This window comes from Drosophila eugracilis, unplaced genomic scaffold (genome assembly GCF_018153835.1).
Source record: "Drosophila eugracilis isolate 14026-0451.02 unplaced genomic scaffold, ASM1815383v1 contig_1781, whole genome shotgun sequence".
Classification (NCBI taxonomy): Eukaryota; Metazoa; Arthropoda; class Insecta; order Diptera; family Drosophilidae; genus Drosophila; species Drosophila eugracilis.
The window spans coordinates 530,969-550,101 of record NW_024572623.1 but is presented as its reverse complement, the minus strand read 5'-3'; the positions used below and the strand labels follow the sequence as shown (position 1 = coordinate 550,101).

At 43.2% G+C, this 19,133-nt stretch overlaps 3 protein-coding genes across 4 annotated transcripts; all 3 read right to left on the bottom strand.

Moving 5' to 3' along the window:
* Positions 1 to 59: 59 nt before the first annotated feature.
* Positions 60 to 8,788, bottom strand: LOC108111453 (corticotropin-releasing factor-binding protein). The gene is made up of 7 exons (XM_017220924.2): positions 8,391 to 8,788; positions 3,221 to 3,296; positions 1,057 to 1,364; positions 893 to 999; positions 713 to 831; positions 495 to 658; positions 60 to 438 (listed from the first exon to the last, which is right to left on the bottom strand). Exons 1-7 carry the CDS (start codon positions 8,439 to 8,441, stop codon positions 196 to 198), a joined length of 1,068 nt encoding a protein of 355 aa, XP_017076413.1. The 5' UTR covers positions 8,442 to 8,788; the 3' UTR covers positions 60 to 195.
* Positions 8,789 to 9,378: 590 nt separating this feature from the next.
* On the bottom strand, positions 9,379 to 10,266 carry LOC108111320. Its single transcript, XM_017220715.1, has 3 exons — positions 9,849 to 10,266; positions 9,589 to 9,791; positions 9,379 to 9,525 (listed from the first exon to the last, which is right to left on the bottom strand). Exons 1-3 carry the CDS (start codon positions 10,264 to 10,266, stop codon positions 9,379 to 9,381), a joined length of 768 nt encoding a protein of 255 aa, XP_017076204.1.
* A 549-nt stretch (positions 10,267 to 10,815) lies between these two features.
* LOC108111428 (calcium-binding mitochondrial carrier protein Aralar1) lies at positions 10,816 to 18,729 on the bottom strand. 2 transcript variants are annotated; one of them, XM_017220888.2, is made up of 10 exons: positions 18,552 to 18,729; positions 15,206 to 15,358; positions 14,386 to 14,548; positions 14,227 to 14,318; positions 13,957 to 14,151; positions 13,671 to 13,894; positions 12,607 to 12,773; positions 12,427 to 12,545; positions 11,756 to 12,365; positions 10,816 to 11,696 (listed from the first exon to the last, which is right to left on the bottom strand). In XM_017220888.2, exons 1-10 carry the CDS (start codon positions 18,615 to 18,617, stop codon positions 11,398 to 11,400), a joined length of 2,088 nt encoding a protein of 695 aa, XP_017076377.1. In that variant the 5' UTR covers positions 18,618 to 18,729; the 3' UTR covers positions 10,816 to 11,397. The 2 variants fall into 2 exon arrangements, with proteins under 2 accessions (XP_017076377.1, XP_017076379.1); XM_017220890.2 differs by lacking the exon at positions 18,552 to 18,729 and adding an exon at positions 15,643 to 15,817.
* Positions 18,730 to 19,133: the final 404 nt, after the last annotated feature.

Sequence of the window (19,133 nt, the reverse complement as noted above, 5' to 3'; positions counted from 1 at the left end):
TATACATATATATATATTACCTAAGATGCCTCTCGGGTAGCGAATACTTTGCGAATTAGCTGGATTAAGTTAAGAGTTAAGTTTAAGCACTACGATGGAGTCCGGGGAGGTGTCGTCCGCTGCTCTGGATTCTTTTTCATTTTTTTTACAAACATATACATTTTTGGACAGGGTCCCAGCTCTCGCCTAACTAGCTTAGAGCGCACAGATGAGCGTGGCGATGTCCAGGTCCTGCTCCTCGGCCTTTCGCAGGACAATGGCCGCCTGGTTCTGGAAGCGGCCGGAGGACACCAATCTCACGGTGCTCACTCCGCAGAACATGGCTTGTTCGGGTCCCAAATCACTGGAGGCTCCGCAAACGGCACTGGCCTGCTCCATTCCAATGGGGTCCAGTCCCGAAGATCCTCCGATCTCTAGTCGATCACTGGGCAATTGACACTAAGTGGGGGACAGGATATTAACTAAGGATAGGGAAACTTAAAGGTTGCACCCACATCATAGTTGACCTTTGGCTGGGCCCTCACACTCTTTCCGCCAATCCGCAAGCTGGCTAGAGAAACCACGGCCGGAAAGAGCGCCGAGATGGTGCAGTTGCGAGCCTGGCCAAAGTTGGTCATCTTGTACATAGCAGCCGTGTCCTGTACCAAAACATTGCAGGCTGAAATGGGGATGGGATAATGAAATATCAAATGTAAAGAACCCCTGAACTTACGTTGCGTGATCTTGTGGAATCGGACATTGGCCACAAAGGAACCTCTCACAGGAATGCGGTATTGGAGCAAAGCGGCATTTTGACTCGACCGGAAGAACTTCTTGTTACTGACACGTGGCCTGGAATATTAAAGGATTAAGTGCTAAGAAGATACAAAGATATCAACTAATCTGCACCCACCATTGTCTGTAGTTGTTGCAGAACTCGTAAACACGCTCCTCCAAAGGGCGATGGTGATCTTTAATGCCCGGAAAGTACTCGCCATTCAGCTCCCAGCCATCAACAAACTATCCAGGAAAATGGGTCACATTGGGCATAATTTAGTGACACTTTGAAGCACTTACCGCCATTAGGGCTCCTGTCTCGCAGTTCGCATCGTAGTGCTTCATTGTAATCTCCACAATTGTGTCTGGCTCCCCAATCACATAAAGTCCACAGACCTCGGGCTGCAGTTCCTGGACATCTGCTCCTGTTCCAGTTGCCGCTCCTTCCCCTGGCACTACACCCACTCCAACTCCCACTCCTGCTGCTCCTCCTACTCCTCCTGCTGCCTCCAGCTCGAGCAGAGCCACCTCCCGATTGAGGGCTGAACTCAGAGGGTTGAGCTTCTTGAAGATGTAGTCACCTGCCTCGGAGGCCACATGCATGCAATCTAGGTAGAGTGGGGGTGAAAGTAAGGGGTTGGATTTAATGGCTTTACACTGAGCGAAAAGGCAGGTTCATAGGACAAGTAAAGTCTTTAAGTATAAAAGCCCTGTCATAGAAATCTACAAAAGTTCTTTTACGTTAAAAAGTTCGTTGTTAAGTCAATAATTTATGATTATATTTTAGGACTTTAATATTCGTTAAATATTTTAAAGTCCGCATTTCTCCTCGTGCACGAAATGCACTTGATGCCTTGGAGCAGTAATAGCAGCCGAAAACCGAATCCGCATCCGAATCTGAAACCAATTTGTCTTCGCAAATTTCCACCACGATATCCATATCCAGGAGGAATTGAGGGATTAGGGGCGGGCAATTGAAATCCCCTTTGATTGTTTCTAACTTGGCTCCTGGGCAACAATTAATTTATCATGCGCATCCACTTAATGCCGGCCATCGTTGGCTGATTTATGGCCGGCATTATTAGCCGGGTCACCCACTCAAATACGATATGTTGGCTGCTTTTTATGACCTCTCGCTCTGCGGCATCTCCATCTCCATCTCCCAGACCAGGCCCAAAAACAATTAAACTACTATTTGACTTATTTTTTGTCCCATTCTTGGCATGCATGTCACATACTCGGAATGTACTCGTGTGGGCTTTGTGGGATGTACTCGTACGTGAATCCCTTGATGGGGAATAGGGTGCTGGAAGGATGGGAAGAGTCGGTAAGCGGAGGCGCCTATTTGTTTATGACACTTGCTAATTGCTTTCAAGTGGTGCCTTTTTTGGCCTTTTAATATATTCATTTATTGCAAAAGACAATTAAAACGGTCTATTAATAATTGATTAGGCCGCTGATGGGCTAGGCCATAATTTTAATAAGCATAAGTGGCTGGTAGTTGATGAGAAATAATAAAATATTCACACATTGAACCAGTGAATTTCCTCTTGAATAAAAATGAAATAAAATATAAGGTAAAGAGATGTTTTAAGAGCATTTAAATCTCTCAAATCATCAAATTTATTCAAAATTGAAACATTTTTATATCTGCCAAACACCGATGCTATCAAGAGACTGCTTTGTTTATTCCTGGATTAGAGTTGTTTTTCATTTGTCCTTCGAAATGGAATTTCTATTTGTGGATGTGACGTCATTAAGCTGACCCAACCCCCCAGGTACACCAACCTCCCACACCAGGTTAAAGTTTCCCTGACTATAAATAAAAGCAATTATAAATTGGCATAGCCACAGATTTGTTGATGTTTCACCTGATACCGAGATTTTGAGAGTGATGCAACTTTCCATTTTGTGAGACCTGACATGCGGTTGCTTTGACGACTTTCCCCTGGGAAAAAGGAAAATGGATGGAAAATCTGGGCGGTTGGGCGGCTATGGGATTAAGTCAATTGAAGTTGGCACAAGTTGCTGGCTATCCATGAAATTTATTAAGTTTTCTTTCGCCGGAATCACAATATTTCTGCTCTATGGCCATTGAGTGACCACAAGTTTGTAATCTTCCGTTTCCATTTGGACAGTTTGGGTCAGTTTCGCCAAGGGAGGGGGCGAAGGGAAACACAGATACGGGAAGTGCACTCCAGTTTGATTTGAATTTTAATGGGCAATAAATTCGTGTTGCCTGGTTGTACAAATTGCGCATACGCCCCGGGTACCATGAGCTGGGATGGGGTATTACAAGAAGCGCTTACAAGTTATGCAGAAATCAATTTGAGAGACAAGTAAACAAGGTTTAGAAAGCGCTTTAAACTTGTCGCTGCCGCCAAAGTGCATTTCCCATTTTCCGCCGAGGGCACTTGGCTGAAGAGTTTTCCTCTCTTCACGGCACATGAGAATCTTAACTTACCTGAGACCGTGTGCACATTGTGCGGCACTGCAGGGTTGGGGAAGAGCTCAAAGGACCGCTTCACACTGGGCCAGGCCTGGAACATAAATTGCAGAGAAAGTAAGCCAGTGCACTCGGAGAAAGTGATGCTTAATTATGATGAAAAGGCGTTTTAGGCAAGGCGTTTGTAAAATTAAGTTTAAATTCTAAAATATCTAAGGGAATGGGATTTAAATTTATAATTTTAAAAGTACATATATTTCTTTTACTGTTGTTGGCAATATTTAATTTAACTTCTTTTTAAGCCTTGCCATTTTTAATAAAACTTTTTCCGAATGTATTTATTTTAGTGAGAGCTCCCCTCTGGCTGACTGCAACTGAATGTGAAACTGAGTCAGATCAGGAGCAGTCAGCCAGCTCCTTCTGCTCCATACACTCCGCACAAAAGACAGACATCGAGACCAGAAGAGGGGGAAACCCGCGATGGGGCATGTCCTGGCCAAAGGATCAGCGGGATGTCCTCCGCGACTAATGCCCGCCGACTTCTGTAGTTGTGTCCAAAGAAAGAAATCGTCGCGGGGGGCAGCTAATGCGGCACTTAGGGCTCAGCCCACAATGCAACTGCAGAGGCTTGGATGGGGGCCAAGAGGTCATCCGGGACAGAGGACAATAGCCAGTTTTAATTAAACTACCACACACGATTCTCCAATAAACAAGAATCGAGCAGATGACGCTCCGAACGTGCCCAGCTAAAGACTTTGTATATATATTCCTCCAAGGGGTCAGGGAAATTTTAAGCATGACAAATCGGGGGCAAAGTTAAAACTTTTTATCAAGAAAAGCAAACTCAACCTTCGTCCCAAATTTTTTTGTGCTCTCCTCTTTCTCATTTTATGATTGATTAGTGGTAACTTTTTTCAGATTTTCCTGTTAATTGAAATCGCACCAAGCCCGCTGGGAAATTGATAAATGGTGACGCATTGGCCGCGGGCCCAAATAATTGAGTTAAGGCCAAAAAGTTTTGGCTTTCGTTATTCGGCATTTGTTTGCGCAACACTCGAGCTTTGGCTTTAACGAGTCGTCCGGGCGTTATGGAACTGTCAATTAGTGGCGGTTCATGCCAAAGCAACTTTAATCCCTGGTCTCACCAAAAGGATATGCCTAAAAAAATGATTGCCACCCTTGCGTCACAAATCTTTGGTCGGGAATCGAAGGATTCCAGAGAGTCTGGATAAACTGTCAACAGGCAGAGGCAGTAAATAAATAATAAACATGATCCCTTTGAACACACTTGGCAGCGGCCTGATTTGCATAATCACAATGCTGCCATCGGATTTTGGACTTCTAAGAGGGTGAAATGTGGGCGAGAATCACGCTGGACGCCTTTTGTCAAACTAAGCGAGTCGCAGGATGCGCCAGCTGCTCCATCAAAAGGTTCCATTGGGACCTGGATTGCTATCCGAAAGTTGCCACGGAGATCCGAGGATTCAATGAAAGTAGCTCGAACTTTGTGGGCGGGCGACAAGGGGACGTCAGAAAGAGAAAACTTCTATGGGCATTGTGACAATCCTTCAAAGAAATCCCACAAGCCAGCACATTTGCACTCTTTCACTTCCAATGAACTTGCATTCCTGCTTTTATTGGCTATGAAACGATGTATTTTTACTGTCATTATATAAGATTATATGTTTAAAGACTTAAGTGGCCATATAAATGTTTCTTGAATCCCGAATCCATTAGGAATTCCTTTCTATTTTCGAAGGCCTGGCTCGAATTCTTAATGGAATAACTTATAGAATGCTGTCATTAAAAAGCCAGAATATTCAATTAGTTGTTTTTACTTTGGCCTGTTCTATTTTAAAATGTTCATTCATATTTTGGCAGCTCCGTGGTCGCGTGAATTGATTAATGAGCCTGTTGTTCGGTGAGTAACTCAATTCCAGTACTTTTCACAGCTATTCAGGATGTTCAGATAACGGGAGGTGGGAGAATCCAGCCTCAAGGTCGATGTAGGCGGGAGATTCCTTTGTTCCCGGCGCTCCAGAAGCCGCTAATTAGCCAGGGATATGCGAATCAGGTCCTCACATGCCACTGCCAGGAATTAAGATGCCAGCAATATTTGTGACTTGATTAAAAGTTCGCTTGGCAGATGACGGCGACACCTAAGCTGAACTTTTGGCGGCGGAAGGAAGCACCTGGGGAAATTCGAATCCTTTCGGGGGTCAGGTAAATATTGACTTTTGGGATCGCGGCAGGAGATCCGGTGGTAATCCTTCAGCGAAAGCAAACACTTGCAGCTGGATGGGGAATCTTGGGTGGCGGAATGACTAAGTTATGAGACAGCTTCAAAGGATATGGCTTTAAGAGAAGAATGGCGGATTCCTGGCCATGAATAAGTGATGCACTTGCCCAAGTCCGGCAAAGCAACAGGCTGCCACTCGACCATCAAATATTTAGACGCCTTTAAGGGCAGCGAAAAACTCACTCGAGGAATCGTCCTGAAAGGATTCGTCTCACTGAGTGATGATGGCTCTAATATGCGCATAATGCCGGATGCTAAAGGAATACTGCCAACTAAGCATTGCTCAAGTCGGAATTAAGTCAAATGAATGGCCACGAAATGAGCAGCGAACGGAAGGACTTATTAAGAAAAAGAAGTCCCTTGGGTCCCCAGGAAACCAGGCCAAACTCCGGTGGCTAAATTATGAGCCTTCTCTCTTATTTATTTCCAATTTTTTTTTGCCCATCCAAACAATCGCTTAATTTGCGTCAGCAACTCATTCAACTTTGCGATTAAAAGTTAAGCTCGGCATTTGTCAGAGCTCATAGCCATCAAGCGAAAATCCAAGGATTATCAGCGAAAGCCGCAAATGAATTCGATTACGCATACGCACTGTTGAACGAGCAGTGAGAGGTGTCATTGGCTTAAATCATTTAATTAATTTCGCGCAACCGCAAATGAACCGTTAAATGCAATTTGGCCAAAAAGTTATTTTTGTCCCCTCAATTTGACGTCAGTCTTGGCTTTTCAGTTTGTATCTAAACTGCAGCTGAGTTTAAGGATGAAAAGATGCGCGTATGTTCCCAAAACGGAAATTAGTTCTGCCCTAAATGCTTGGGCTTCCTCTGCTCCTCGATTTTTATCGAACATATTGCATTCGAGATTTATGCAAGAGTTCTGGCAGAACGGAATTGAATAGATGGCATAAATTTCGCGCGGCTGCTGCTACATGATGAGGGAAATTTATGGAAATTAGAGGGATCCCAGAACCATATTTGGATAGATATTGAAGCATAAGAGATGAGGTTGGCTTTCCCTCTATAGCAGACTCAATTACACCAAGCAAAGAAAAGATAACAATATGCGTGGGACTTTTAAAGACTCCACTTTTCAGTGTTTATATTCTAGGTTGCCCATAGAAAACGTAGGGAAATTAGAACGAATAAAGAGCTAAGTCCCTGCCAGATTCACCTGAGTAGCCCATTTGTGGCTGCTGCAATTAGAGGTCACCTCTGAATGTTGAAGCTTATATTTTATGTCTTTGCCGCACCGCAACTCGTTTTCCCTCTGTTGCACCCGTTGACATTCATGGTTTAATTGTTGTCGTTCTCACATGTTGCCCGAGTGAAAGGCGAAGCTTCGCGGCGGGAAAATCGAGGAAAAACAGGAAAATGCGGACGGAAATGGGACAGCAGGGGTGTGGCTGTCATGTCCTGGCTTAAATGGCTGTAAAGTGCCAAAGCGTCGGTGTCAACATAAAGCGCACATCAAGTGCAGGACTCTCTGGCAATCGAGCAGGAAGTGGATTTGTGGGGGTTGAAAAGGGGGCAGGGGGTGGGGGAAGCGCAGGAGAGCATAGGAAAATCTCGTCCATGTCTAATGTGAGTGACCATACAAGGAATGAGTCAGTTGCAGTTTCAGTTTCAGTTCCATTGCAATTGCCTTGCCTTCAAATCGTGGGGTTTTCCGGTCAGGCTTGCACTGCCTGTGACTGTTTGGTTTTTGCCACCGCCCACGGCTCAATGGCAGGTGCGAAATTTACATTCATCCTTGGCCATTGAAGTGGATTCCCAACATCATGGCTTCCTAGCTTGGCCCACAATGTTGCCATTAAGCAAACAGATCGCAGGTTCTGCAAGTGATGGATGGCAGGGACCAGGAATGAAAAATAGAACCCTAATCGGCCAACACTTTCGAATATTTTCATATCCAAATGGCTTCTGTCTTTGGCAGGCGTACATGACATATGCTGCTTTCTTGAACTGTTTTAATATATTTTTTTTGTCAAAGAAAGGTAAATATTTTTAAATGAAGGAGCTGCGTATCTGAGTAGTACATCAATGATTACTTTCCCGTGCCATCAGCCATGCCAATTCGACTCTACTCGCTACCGGGAAAGATGGATTCGATTGGGTATTTTTGGCGACTGCTATTTTATCCATCTATCTTGCAGGAGTCTCAATCATAATTAGCTGATTTGTCAGCACGAGTTCTATTTTTGTTTCGGCTGCAACCAAATGTCACGGGAAACTTTCACCCGATTGGGGCATTACCAAATCGAATTAAATATTCATTTGCGACGGGGCGGCAACTCTGACCCGCTGACCTGCTTGGACTTCCATAAATTGATTACCAGCGAAGTTTGCAACGTGAGCCTAATGAAGGTAATCTGTTCTAGCATAAGCCGAAACTGAAAGGCTGCCAAAAAGTTCGCCAATAACGCCGAAAGCTTCAACCAATCAATCAGGCCAGAAATCTCGGCCGAAAGAAATTAGATCAAGTCATTAGAACAGCATGGAAACAAAAGTTGGCCCAACTTGTTGATCGAATTACAAGGAATTACACGCGTGACTTTGTCACCTATTGATGCACAGGGAAAAATAGTTCATTTCCTCAGTTGACTATATCTAACACAGATAATGATTATTCACATATTTTCTTACATTTCGAAAATAAAGGCTGATTTCTGATTGTTTCTTTTCAAATGATTTTTATGTAAGAACTTTGCCTTCATACATTAACTTCTATATATAGCAGTTAACCATTTGCCAAAGCTCTTTATTATACTCTAGACTCTAGAAGTCTTTGATATTTTAAACTTAACCTTTTTACTATATAGTTTTTAAACCTTTTAAATGATAATTTAATAAAATTGTACCCTTGTGTATTAACTCCTAACTCAACACTCACCTGCACGCCCAGCACAATCATGGACAAATAAAGATACACGACCAATTTCATAGCGACTTTCGATACCCGAAACCTAGGCGTAAAAGGACCAATCCCCGCGGGGAGATTGAGATTAAGTTTTTGAAGTGCGAGGCGAGTTTTCAATTAACCGTCGAGTTCCGGAGCGCCTTCTTTTGATCCTTTGGCCTGACCAGAGATTAGAGCAGGAATCACGCACCCTATAACTTCATTAGAGCGTGGAATTAGCGACGGAGGCACGCGATGCTTACTAGGCACACGTTGCGTATACTTGATGCGGGTTTGAAATTGCGCCGGGAAACCGTTTATTTTTTTTTACAAGGAAAAATAAATCAAGAAACCGTTGCAGGGCGAAAACAAGGACGATGCGTCAACGCTGCCGCTCGTCGACCGAGTGTTGGTCCTTATCAGCGCCGCATTTCCTTTTATAGCCAGGCGACCCGTTTAGTTCTTGGTTTTCCTGACACTTTTTTTCGTGTTTTTCCCTTGAGGTCTTGAGCAGCTTATTGACTGTGAGTTGCTGTCAATTTTCTTTAGACTTTTCTTTGGGTTCTTCTTCTTGAAAACTATTATCTCATTTTATTTGCGACTTTATATTATTTCACTTCAATTTCGGTTTTACTTTTTGAAATACTTGCCGCTGTTTGGTTATTCACCACAATCAGCTTTTGTGGTGAGTTTTCTTGGGCATTGCCAGGCTAAAAAAGCTGAGGTGAAAAGTTTATTCAAGTGGAAACCGGATTTTATTTACTTTGAAAACGAATCTTACAAAATGTATCTTAATGTTAAGTAAACGTGGAACTTTAAATGTGCTCTTTTGCGTCTAAAATATAAATACATTTTTCTTAAATTAAAAAATATTCGTTTATTCTAAGGACTTTTATTCAACATTTATTAGTTTTTAAATAATTTGGTTGTTATGTGGTCAGCTGTAATGGAAAGAATTCTAACTTCTAACTTTAAAATATTCTCATTTCAATCCTACATCCAAGGTCGGAGCTACAGCTACTGGAATGGGCACATTTCTAGGATGGCTTACATCTCCTCGGTCATAGTAACCACCTAAATGCTCTCCTGGTACATGGTAGAGTCCATAATGCAGTCCATTGTTGGCTACCTGTGAGTAATTGGGGGAAAGGTGTGAGGGTTAAGTTATCCTTAAACTCTGACATTCTCTTACCCTCTTTAATCCATTAATAGAGGCTAAGAGCAGGGCCATCTTGGCTAATAATAGAGCTTTGCCGCTTACTATGGACAGCATTTGGAAGCCCATTGGTACCAAGATAGCTCCCAAAGCAGTCACACCAAACATCATGGTTATAATCATGTTATAACGATGTCTTCTCAGTCGGGCACTTCCCACAGGGTCGTTAGAAGAAGTCTCTACGAAAAAAGATCTTTAATTATTAAAGAAAAGGGTGAAATTTAGGCGGAACCCACCGCTACTCAAATACCGTTCGGTTAGTTTTCCCAAGTTCACTTGCAAAGTGTGGGTGGTTAAGCCCTTGGCCAGACTCACTGCCAACTGATCAAACCAGGTTAAGTGCTTTAAGTCTTTCCGCTCATCCTGAGGGCTTGAAGAGTTCCCCGTAACATTAGAAGCAGCTACCAGGCGTACTCCATCGTAGATTGAAATCTCCGGAGAGGACATGATGCCCTCGAAGATGTGCAAACTCCTTGAGCGGAAGCAAGACCAGAGACTTTGTGATGCTCCCGATTGATAGCAGTCTCGAAGATCTGTTCGTAGCTTCCTCAGCTGGGTTATCCATGATTTATCAGCCTGATCCTCTCCAGCAGCAAAACGATCACTGAGGATCACTCCAAGTAGCAATACAACCAGACACGACTCAACTCGCATTGTTCACCCTTCGAAAACCAAAATGAAACTGCATCAAATAAGCTTCTATCGATGCAGTTTTTATAACCCATTGCTGATCAGTGATCGGCGACCGATCTCGTCCAGTGCACCCGGTCATTGGGGCAGATGTGAAGACCTTCTTCTCGGATCCCTAACGGTTTCCCTTAGCGGTCATGGTCGGCAGACAGTTGCTGACTTCGAAACCGAGTCTGGGCAACCCAGAAAACCAAATGGGCAGTGCCTAAAATTAACTTGTCAACATCGATTTGCAAATGGCCACGAACGCACAATTCTAATCAGATGCGTTTCGACCCTGTTCAATGTTCAGTGGCAATTGGCCATGAATTAGACGCTCGATTGAGTTGGCAAGCAGCTTTCAAGGGGCGGACCCCGTCATCTGTGGGTCAGTTCGAATGGGAGTAGGTAAAATTACTTTGGGTATGACTTCGTTTTCTAAATCATTTTGTAAGAGATTTGAAAAGGTTGAAGAAATATTGTGGAAAACCATTTTAACCCCCAATGCAAAGTAATAATTTCCTGTCAGATTAATTGTTTTTAACATTGAGTTTTATTTATTTATTCTTTATTAGCTAAGAGGTCATTCATTGCATTTCCTTTGCTTGATAATTGTTTTGAACAAATTCGTACTAAGATTAAAAGGTTTCGCTTTAATAGTTACATTGAGTGCAAAAGTTGACGTTCAGTGATTGGTTGTTGCTCTAGACTTTAAACTAGTTAACAAAGTTTACAAAAAACAGTTCTACACTTGCCTAAATATATATGCACCATCGCCAAAATCGATTCTAAACTTTATCTTTATCTTTTTTAATGGGTTCCTACACTTTTTGTTTTTTAGTTGGTTTCGTTTTTGGGAGTGTGGTAAAAACAGTTGCTCAGAGCCAGGTGCTCAGGGTTCGAACCCTGCTGTTCAGATACAATAGTACTATAGATACGGCGCTGCTCCTCCCTGATCCTCGTTAGAAATATCTTCAGTGCTTCTGTGTGTATTTTGTGTAAACGCGTCCTAGCAAAAAATATATCTCATCTCAGTTGATCCGGAGCCCCCAATCCTGCCATCACATCGCATCTCTCTGACTACGTGGCGCTTGGCAGGCGGTGGCGCCAGTACAATCAGGAGCCCGTGGCCGTCGAGGGCGTGGCAGCGGCTACTCCGCGTGCAAATCGAGGCAGGTACAATCCGAACTTGGACTCCACTCCGGCCAGAAGAGGAACAGCCGCTCGGTAGCCACCGATGTGGTCCAAGTTCTCGGTGCTCACCGACGCCGCTGCCTTTTCCAGCGGAGTGGTGATCTTGTGCGCCTCTGATCCCTTAGGTTGAGTGCCTCCAAAGTCGACGTAGAAGAGTCGCTGCAGCAGTTCGTACGTCACCAGGGTCACACCAAACTGTGGCGATGACCGGAACACACGTGCTGAGAAGAATAGTCAAAGATATTATAAAATATTTATAAGGGAGAAAAATCTAACTAACCTGCTGTGCCCTTCCAGAAGGCCCTTGGTCCCTCCTCGGCCATGATCTTCTTGGTGGCATCCCAGACTCCATTGTAGGTGGTCTGTCCAGATCGGGCCACCACTTGGAGGCGGGTCTTGATAACGTCGGCGGGCGTGACGAGCGAGGCGGCCGGAACACCGGCAATCGCACCAGCGGCCAACAAAGTAAGTGGGTGGTTGTAGCCGTCCTTGTCGGCCATCATGGCCTTGGTGTGGGCGTATGTTGGGAAATAGATGGCCGAGAAGGGCACATCGCGAAGAAGACAGGCCCTGGCTCCCTTATAGAGGCCAAAGAGTCCCAGTTCCCGCACCACCGACCAGGCACGGATCTTGCTCCCACTGGCGATTTCTCCTGCCACCTGCAGTCGGATCTTTACAATCTCCAGGGGATTGGTGAAGACCACCTGTGAGGCACCTGCACAACCTCCAGCCAGAACCTCCGCCCAGGTGGGAATGTTGCCCTTCTTGTCGGTGAGTTTGTCCCTCACCAAATCGTTGACCGTCAACTTGATGGCTTTCTCAGGAGCCACTCCCATCAGTTGGGGAAGCAGACCTCTGTAGAGACCCATGAAACCCTCGTGACGAACAACCTTGGATGTTAAAAGAGAAGGATTATACTCTACTCTCGGAATATTTGTGAGCATAGGTTACCTTCTTGAAACAATCCCATGAGTTCCGGTAGGCAACTTCACCGATATACGAGCCCGCTCGCTGGTTCTGCATCCGAGTCTTGACTAGATCGATGGGGTAGACCACAGTGGCGCCCACAGCTGAGGATATATGATATGGTTTGTAAGTATCGTATCTGATTAGTTTCAGATCTTAACTTACCGCCTGCAAAGGATCCGAGGGTGAAACGATAAGAGCTCTCCAGAACCATGATGAAGGCAGATCGGTCAGCGGGACTCTCAACCGCCTTGATCTCCGCCAGGCGATGAGTCATATGCTTGGTATAATGCTCGGGGGCAATGTTGCTCAGGTCACTGTAGTCGATGCGGCTGAGGAATCGCAGTGCAAGGATAATATTAGCTGCTAAATCCTTTTTATATGTTTAACAAAAGGGGAACTAAGAGACACCAACTGGGTTAGGTTCGGGGTTCGGGAACTCGTGGATTGGAATCAGAAACGAATAAAAAAAGCTCAAATCAGCCCAGGGAAGGACGAGATCACTTGCCTACTCGGAGTTATCTTTCTCCTGCGCTTCCACCAGCTTTGAATGAGAATTGCGAGTGCAGCGCAGAGAAATGGAGAAATAAAGAGAAACACAGAGAGAGAAAAGATACAAACAAGCAAAAATTAGCACAAAACACTTGACACTCTTCTTGGGGATTCCCCTGGGATACGCATGCACTTTCAGCGATAACTCTAAGTTGCTAAAAAACTATCGGACTGACTCATAAGAGCTGTAAACTAAGTTTAAGCTATATATTTACAAGCTATTATTCTCAGTAAAACATAGATATGTAATAGCAGTCTAACTACAACTGATTATATTTTGTTCTCATCACTATTACTATGTGAAAAATAACCATTCAATATATATATTTACATGCTTCAGAAGCTTTTGAGCTCTTAAAGATTATATTTCTGCTTCTACAAAGTACTGCCCTGAGCTTTTAATCCAGAAGTCTATGAAAAATATTGAGAAATGGTTCTTTGACTACCGTAACGTCTACTTCTACGAAATGAAGCACAAATCAGTACCATGAGCAGAAAAACGCTGTGCAAACTCCTTAAATCTTGAACTATAATAAATCTACTAAAAATACAAATAATTAGCAAATGAATACCTCATTTTCAAAGGCTATTTAAAATAAATAAATGTATAAGTTTTGCTAATTTAAATCCAAAGTTGGCAACACTGAACCCAATGACTTCTCTATGTGAAAACTCACCCAGCTTGATGGACAGCTCCCGCCAGATGGAAAAGGATATCGATCTCCAGCGGAGTGATTTGGCTCATCGTCTGGGCGGCGTACAGGATCTGGTCCTTGGTGATCATATCCGTGCGACTGCCTTCGGTGGCATGCAGGTAGACTTGTTTGATCAGTTCCATGTTGTTCAGCAGCGAGGTAAATGCGATGAAATACGGGAAGCTCACCTTGTGACCCTCAGTGACCTGAATGCATTAAAAGCGATCTTTAGAAGCATAATCATATCAGGAGGACCGAAGATAGCTACCGAGACAAGGTTGTCCTTGACACCAGGGGTCAGTAAATGCCGCTTAACATTAACGATTATGTCTTGGAAGTCCAAGGGGGAGATGAATCCAGTGCCAGCTGGATCCTTGCTGCGGAAAGCCTCCATCGCGTGCTCCTCGTGGAAGTCGTGCAGCAGCTGCGTGAACTCAGCATAGTTGATAAGGCGTTGCTTCTTCTGAAAGTTGGAAAAAATAATGATTAGATTATAGAAAATGTATTAAATGTATTTATGAGACTGCATTCCACTTACATCACCAAAGTAGCGCTTGATAAAGGGGCCATCTAAGCTAAAAGGTATCTTTGAGTGCAGTTCAGTTTTTTGTACGACATCAGCAAAGTCAGCTGGAAGATAGATGAGTCTTGTTTAGTTTTAACGTTTAAGAGGTTTATTCCTTAAGGTTTTGCTTACCATAGGAAACAGTGCCGTTGCCCTTACGGTCGAACAGCTGGAAAGCAGTCCTGTAGAGGGCATCTGGAGTGCAGAGCAGACCCTCGAAGGCCTGGAACTCCGAGAACGAGATGAGCCCATCCTTGCTCGTGTCCGCAATGTTTGCCAGCAGGCGCACCGATTCCTAATCAGAAAATCGAATTTAAATAAAAGTTGGTTTTATACTCGGTTTAACAAAGGTAGATGTAATGATCATTTCCAGATGAATGATGACATTTATTTTCAACAAACAATATGAAAGTAGTGATAAGATAACAAAATACTATATATGAGAAAGTAAAAACCTTTAGAATTTGTTTGAAAGTTATTACTTGTGATACTTTTGCCACTGACAAGTTAATCTCTATTAATTGAACATTAGACCGGTAGTTACTCTCTAAACGAGGGCCGTAAAGAAACTGCCCCACAGACTTCGGCACCTGATTGAATCAGTTCCAATTTGCGGGGGCACCTACGATCTACAATCAGGTTCAGTTCGGTTCTCAGACCATAAAGCTGATAAGCGGACCCATTAAAATAGAATCTGTGACGTTGGCGGTTAGACACGAGGCAGCCAAGTGACTGCCGGGTTATTTAGTTTGATATTTGTTTGCGGGTGGGTCAAGGTCAACCGGTGAATCAGAACGGGAGTTATGCCACTGATTTATGTTTATAAGTTACTATGTGCCGCCCCTCACGAGGGAGTTATCTGCCGATAAGATATGGCTGCCGGTCTTATCGGCCAGACTATGCAAAATAACCTTGCAATGACCCGCGGGTGCAGCAAACGCCCACTACTTACGTCATTAAATGCAGCTTCCGAAAAGAGTCCTAGGAACTTGCGCACGAAGTCCTCGCTGGTCATATAGTGCTCGCCATTCTTTTGGATGGAGGCGTACTTTTGGAACACCTCTCGCAACTTTTCCGTGCCGGCGCGCTTCAAAAGCGACGGAGACTGCAAGAAGAAAAGAATACAGAGAGAACAATAAGTTGGGAACTCTTTCTCCAAAGGTGGGTTCATTAGGGGTTAAGGGGGATTTCTTCGCTGTAACTCAGAGAGACTTTTAGTTATTTCTCATCCAAGTATGTATATATTTATCATCTTTATGGGTTGTATCCAAAACCACCCCCATTAAGCCGCCTCTGGCTCACTCTCTTTTTGCTCTTCCGCTCAAACGCTTAAGCCCAATTGCAAAATCAACACGTGTCAGCCGCCGAAGAAGCGCAGCTAGAACTTACATTTGGCAAATTGGTCAGTGGCATTCCTGTTTTTTAGCTGTGACTACTTCTGGTTCAATGTTGTTTCCGCGAACAATTGCTGCATCTAATTAGCTCATCAATGCAAACCGATCTAATCCAAACTGCTCGAGTCGAAACCACTGCGTCTCCGTTCCGCGATTAACTGCGAGTGGAGCGGACGGGCGAGCAAAGAACCACCACAGCTACTGGGAGAGTATCTGGTGTGGGAGAAGCCTCCGAAGAGAGCTCGAGAGTAGAACTTTTACCTTGGCCGCCACTCTCTTTGATTCTTGTGCTCATTATCAATGTCAATAAGCTCTCTTACACGGACTCTCTTTAGAATCGGTATTTTTAGATTGGGTATGAATATTATTTCTTTTAGGGAGAATAAATTAAATAATAACAATGGATAATAAACAAAATCAAATTGAATCCAGACTTTTGTTATTGTAAAAAAATATTGATTTTGCTGTATAGAATATTTTAAAGAAAATATTTATATAATGATTTTTAGCTAGCAGTTTGTATTACGTTAATAAAGATCTTTAGTTTGTAATCAAAGTTATCATGTTTTTTGCTAAGTGTAGTAAATGACAACAATTTTATTGATTAATTACACATGAAGAAAGGCTTGACATATATAAGGACTGATCATCTACATTTTATTACCCAAAGCAATCAGAGTGTAATACATCAAACCTTTGATTACAAAGCTTATAAACTTTAAGTACTCATTTTGAGTAATATTTGTAAACACCTTAATAGAGCTGATAAGGTTGTAGTGCATTAAATTGTAATTTTAATCATTAGCAAACACTCCCGCAAGTGATTTTGAGTACCAGGTAACCTAAAGTCGAGTATCTAATACCCTATATCATATCTCAGCAAGTTGTTTACTCGCTCTCTCCGCCAGTTCGACGCACAATTACGCCTGAATAAACACCCAAAGGTCAGCAGCTCCGTCAACAAGTTCAACTTCGATGACAATAAGTCAGATTCCGATTCGATTCCCCAGCATTTATCAATTGCCTCATTGACGTAATGCGATTAGCACGCGATGAAATTTGTAATTTCCCCGGCCGCGGTTCTCTCTCTTTTTCTGCTGGGGGTCCCTCACATTCTCTGAGTTGTTTGTTTGCGGCACAAAATTGCGAAAAACAACAGCGGATTTCATAATGAAATCAGCGAAAACACGAAAACATTGATGGACATCCCAGCCATAAAGTCCTCGAAATACAATGAAGTCAAAATCAGGACTGGCTATTCGATGGAAGATAAAAGCCCCAGGGAAAACGCAAACATGATTGATGTGTTATCAATTTCAGATGGCTTCTGATTAAAATTAATTGTAATGCGAAATGAAAGTAGGTTGGAATCCCCAATGACTTGTCTCTCATTCATTCAAATACTGATAAAAATGTATTTATAGGTTATAAGTTCATTCCATGATAAAATACTGAATCCTTACTACCTTCAGTCAAGTGACCTCTTTTTCCTTCCCTAGTTTTGCGGTTAGATATAGCTGAAATTGGATTTATTGGTCGTGGGTGGTAACCCACTGTCTGTCGGATCCGTCAAAGTGTCGCATTGACCTTTCCCAATCGATTGGCAGGGGCAATAAATGAACTCGTTCGCCGGCAATTTGCTGCACAATTTGCGATGCCATCAAGTATTCATTGAGAGCAGCGAAAATACGAATATTGAATTGTTCACTCGATGAGGATATATAATTCATATCGATGCTGGGACCTGGATATGGACTTTCGCTTCAACAGAAAGTAATTAAATTGCCATGTTTGTAATCGGACTTTTAATTAATGTGCATTGTTTACTTATTGATTTTGATGGCATGTAAACGTCCTCTACGATTGAAAATTCGTAATTATGGAACTCTTCAGTGTGATTTATTTGTATATTGTCTCATTTCTTTTCATATTTCCCACATTTTTACTTTGCAAACAACAACTTTCTGTAGATTCAGTGGGCGTGAAATAATCCAATCCGAAAACGAGCAAAGGAAGTTCCGCTTTAGCCCCGATTCAATTTGTTGCCACTGCTCAGTGAACTTGTAAACCCCCGAAATGTACTTGTGTGTTATTTTATGCATTCATGCCCAGTAGAAAGAGATTCTCTCTGTTTTTTTACTCTGACAGGGCCAACAAGCGGAAAATGATACACATACGACCTGTGTGACGGCAGACTGCAGCGATTTGTTTGTTTGTTTGCTCGGATTTAGTGTCTCTCCCCGTGTTTGTCTACCCCGCACCTTGACTTCTGCTTTGTTGCATTTGCATAATGAGTTCTTCTTGGCCATGGTCGTAGCTCCTGTCTTTCGCCAGTCAAAGGCTCCTGCATTCACAGGTCGCTTCCCCCTTATTTCCCCCACTTTCCATGCCCCTCAGCTGCCTGCAGCGAGTGGCACGTGCTTGTCACGGTTACTATATCTTTATATCTGTATTGGTGGATACAGAGAAAACCACTGTGTATAATAACTTATAATATAACTTATTATATCACTTAAATAAGGAAGGAATCAAATGGGGAACCATATGTCATTAAATGAGAAATTTAGTTTGGTTCTAACTTGGTGATAGTTCAAACATAATCCTTAAAAATCTTTCTCTATCTTTGGTTCTTTAATATAATGCGTTTCAATATTTCTAAAAGGGTATTTTATAATTTTGTAATTCAGCTTGTTTATACGTTTCCGCCCGTCGGCACTTTTGCTCTTTTCATTCCTTTTCCAGCCACATTTATTTTTAGATCCGAGCACCTAATCCGCCGCCTCTTGTGTGGCAAAGTAGGCGTGGGGGTGGCTCTGGTAATTAAAGCGCAAACTGGCGCCCACTTGATGCAGAGGGTAGGGATTCCACGGATGACAAAGGCTAAGCTCCACCGAGTGCACTTACTTCTTGGCATCGAGCGACTGGCAGAGTGGGTATCCAATTAAACGGAAACGGGATGTTCATTGCCATTATCAGCGGCACTTCGGGTGGGTGGAACTACTCTGACTTTTGGCGCTTCAGCTTCAGCAAAACCAGCAGGAATTAAATGACGATTTTCCACCTGGCCTCAGGTGGGTGGTTTACAAGGAGCTGCTCTCCCTTATCGATTTTTACGCACTTAATTCCGCTTATTTTGCGGGACACTCGATTCACTGCCCCGCGGATCAGCACTTGAATACAACTCTATATAGGTTCCTGTTCCTTAAATGCACCCAGATGGTTGGAGGCGATAGCTGCTGCACTGGGAACACCTCGGAAAACAGGACCGTGCCAGAGGAGAAAACGCGCTAAACTGGATGACAACATGGAAAACATTGGATAACAGGGCTCCAAAAGGTGGTTGCGGTGGGAAATGTTAAGATACAAGGGAAATGTTAACTTTCCCACCCCTATAGTCAGTGAAAATACGATATGGTAAAAGTGACTTCTAAATTAAAAGAAATTATTAAGAAAAACAGTTAAATATATCCTAAAGTAGTATACTAT

Excerpts from the sequence above, each read along its gene's own strand:
- LOC108111453 (XM_017220924.2), bottom strand. The coding sequence starts at position 8,441 with ATGAAATTGGTCGTGTATCTTTATTTGTCCATGATTGTGCTGGGCGTG. Across the intron at positions 832-892 it reads TGCAACAACTACAGACAATG|GCCACGTGTCAGTAACAAGA; the intron begins GTGGGTGCAGAT and ends TTAATATTCCAG. Across the intron at positions 659-712 it reads ATTCCACAAGATCACGCAAC|CCTGCAATGTTTTGGTACAG; the intron begins GTAAGTTCAGGG and ends TCCCCATTTCAG.
- LOC108111320 (XM_017220715.1), bottom strand. The coding sequence starts at position 10,266 with ATGCGAGTTGAGTCGTGTCTGGTTGTATTGCTACTTGGAGTGATCCTC. Across the intron at positions 9,792-9,848 it reads CGAACGGTATTTGAGTAGCG|AGACTTCTTCTAACGACCCT; the intron begins GTGGGTTCCGCC and ends CTTTTTTCGTAG. Across the intron at positions 9,526-9,588 it reads CTATTAATGGATTAAAGAGG|GTAGCCAACAATGGACTGCA; the intron begins GTAAGAGAATGT and ends AATTACTCACAG.
- LOC108111428 (XM_017220888.2), bottom strand. The coding sequence starts at position 18,617 with ATGGCAATGAACATCCCGTTTCCGTTTAATTGGATACCCACTCTGCCA. Across the intron at positions 15,359-18,551 it reads CAGTCGCTCGATGCCAAGAA|TCTCCGTCGCTTTTGAAGCG; the intron begins GTAAGTGCACTC and ends TTCTTCTTGCAG. Across the intron at positions 14,152-14,226 it reads TCAAGCGCTACTTTGGTGAT|AAGAAGCAACGCCTTATCAA; the intron begins GTAAGTGGAATG and ends TCCAACTTTCAG.